Source organism: Acanthamoeba castellanii, assembly GCF_000313135.1.
Source record: "Acanthamoeba castellanii str. Neff unplaced genomic scaffold scf7180000084730, whole genome shotgun sequence".
Lineage (NCBI taxonomy): Eukaryota > Discosea > Longamoebia > Acanthamoebidae > Acanthamoeba > Acanthamoeba castellanii.
The window spans coordinates 314,162-315,644 of NW_004457598.1; the positions used below are offsets into that span (position 1 = coordinate 314,162).

Here is a 1,483-nt window from a genome sequence, read left to right on the forward strand (position 1 = left end):
GCACTGCCAAGAAGGTGCACAAGCCATGGGGAGGATACACACACCAGTGGGTGCGCATCCAGCACCACACATGGGCCGCCTACACCATCTACCACAATTTCCCAACACCCAAAATCACCCCACCTTTCAATGTTCATGTGCCATTCAATGCCCCACACACCACCACCACCAGTGACATTTGTGCTGAGATTGGCATTGAACAGCAACAGGGTCAGTGGCCACACATGGAGGACGTGACATTTGTGTGCACGTGGCACATGGCTGATGGGCGCCACCAGATCTTTGCTTTGGGGGTGTTGGATGGACACAGAGGCAATGCCACCTTGTGAGTGCTGTGCAAGGTCCTGCCCAAGTGCATTGTGTACAACCTGGGTGACAACGCTGACCTCAATGATGCCAATCAGACACACAAGATCAACAGTAAGTTCATGCTTGCCTTCTGGCAGGCACAACAACAGCTCAACACCAATTCACACAGTCACCATCATGGGTCAGGCAGCAGGGCCACCATGTGTTTGTGGCAAGGAGGCAGCACAATGCTCTGGTGGGCATGGGTGGGCAATTCCAAGGCCACACTGCCCACCATCAGCTCACCACACTCAACCACAAGCCACACACCAGCAAGCACAAGGATCAGCATATCAAGCAAACCAGCACATCATTCATACTGCACACCATCAACCAGACCTATGTGCACCTCAATGGGGTGCACATCACCATGACCCACACACTCAGCAACACCCAGAGCTACAAGCCATTCACCACCACCAACCACCAACACCACACAGCCAGTTACACCATGTCACCAATCCCATTCATCAGATCCATGGACATGGGGGCCATGCCAGACAATGCAAGCGTCATTATTGCAAGTGACAGGCTGTGGGACATGATTGACCATTGCAAGGCAGTGCAGATTGTCTGATCCAATGTTGGTGCGGCGGCCAAGGAACTTGTGTGATGTGCCATGGCCAAGGGAATGATGGACAATGTGAGTGTGCTGGTGTTCATGCCCAAGAGGCTTTATTAAGTGTTTGGGATGATGACAGGGAGTGTGACAGCAGCTGAGATCTTGCTGAGAGCATCACACAGCTGCTTGCGCAGGCACTGCACTGCAGTGTCACTGGAGATGACCCACTTGCATTGGTGCTTTTCCAGATTGAAGGTGAGTAGGATCTTGGTCTGATCCTTGCTGAGTGCAATGATGCTTCTGAGAGGCAACATGAGGGCCTCCCAGGTCAGCAACATGCACATGACCTGGGTGATGCTCTTGACACCATGACTGCACAGATCTGAACAAAATCCATCTTTGATGGCCTTGAGGATTGCGCCAGTATTGTGTGGTGTCACCAGCACCCAATGATGATGTGACTCCTTCTTGATGTAGGCATTGAAGATAGCTTGTCCTTGTAATACATCATCTGGCCCAGCCTGTGATTGGGTGTGCTTGGATGGTGATCACATTGGAATGATGATGTAAGGG

At 51.8% G+C, this 1,483-nt stretch overlaps 4 protein-coding genes across 4 annotated transcripts in view; 3 read left to right on the top strand and 1 right to left on the bottom strand.

The window, feature by feature from the left end:
- The window catches only part of ACA1_385940 (acetyltransferase, GNAT superfamily protein), a gene marked incomplete at both ends in the record, with an annotated part of 1,715 nt that extends 1,386 nt beyond the window's left edge, over positions 1 to 329 (top strand). Inside the window, one exon of the mRNA XM_004347148.1 lies at positions 311 to 329. Within this exon, the coding sequence (XP_004347198.1) occupies positions 311 to 329 (19 nt within the window). The remainder of the gene's footprint in view (positions 1 to 310) is intronic.
- A 221-nt stretch (positions 330 to 550) lies between these two features.
- ACA1_386050 (uncharacterized protein) lies at positions 551 to 925 on the top strand (the record flags this gene model as incomplete). The annotated part of the gene is made up of 1 exon (XM_004347149.1): positions 551 to 925. The coding sequence occupies one exon, from the start codon at positions 551 to 553 to the stop codon at positions 923 to 925; it is 375 nt and encodes a 124-aa protein (XP_004347199.1).
- Positions 926 to 1,026: 101 nt separating this feature from the next.
- On the bottom strand, positions 1,027 to 1,419 carry ACA1_386060 (uncharacterized protein; the record flags this gene model as incomplete). The annotated part of the gene is made up of 1 exon (XM_004347150.1): positions 1,027 to 1,419. A coding segment is annotated over one exon (393 nt), but the record flags the coding sequence as incomplete, so codon positions are not given.
- Positions 1,420 to 1,471: 52 nt separating this feature from the next.
- Positions 1,472 to 1,483, top strand: part of ACA1_386070 (thioester reductase domain containing protein) — a gene marked incomplete at both ends in the record, with an annotated part of 534 nt that continues 522 nt past the window's right edge. Inside the window, one exon of the mRNA XM_004347151.1 lies at positions 1,472 to 1,476. Coding sequence (XP_004347201.1) covers positions 1,472 to 1,476 — 5 coding nt within the window. The remainder of the gene's footprint in view (positions 1,477 to 1,483) is intronic.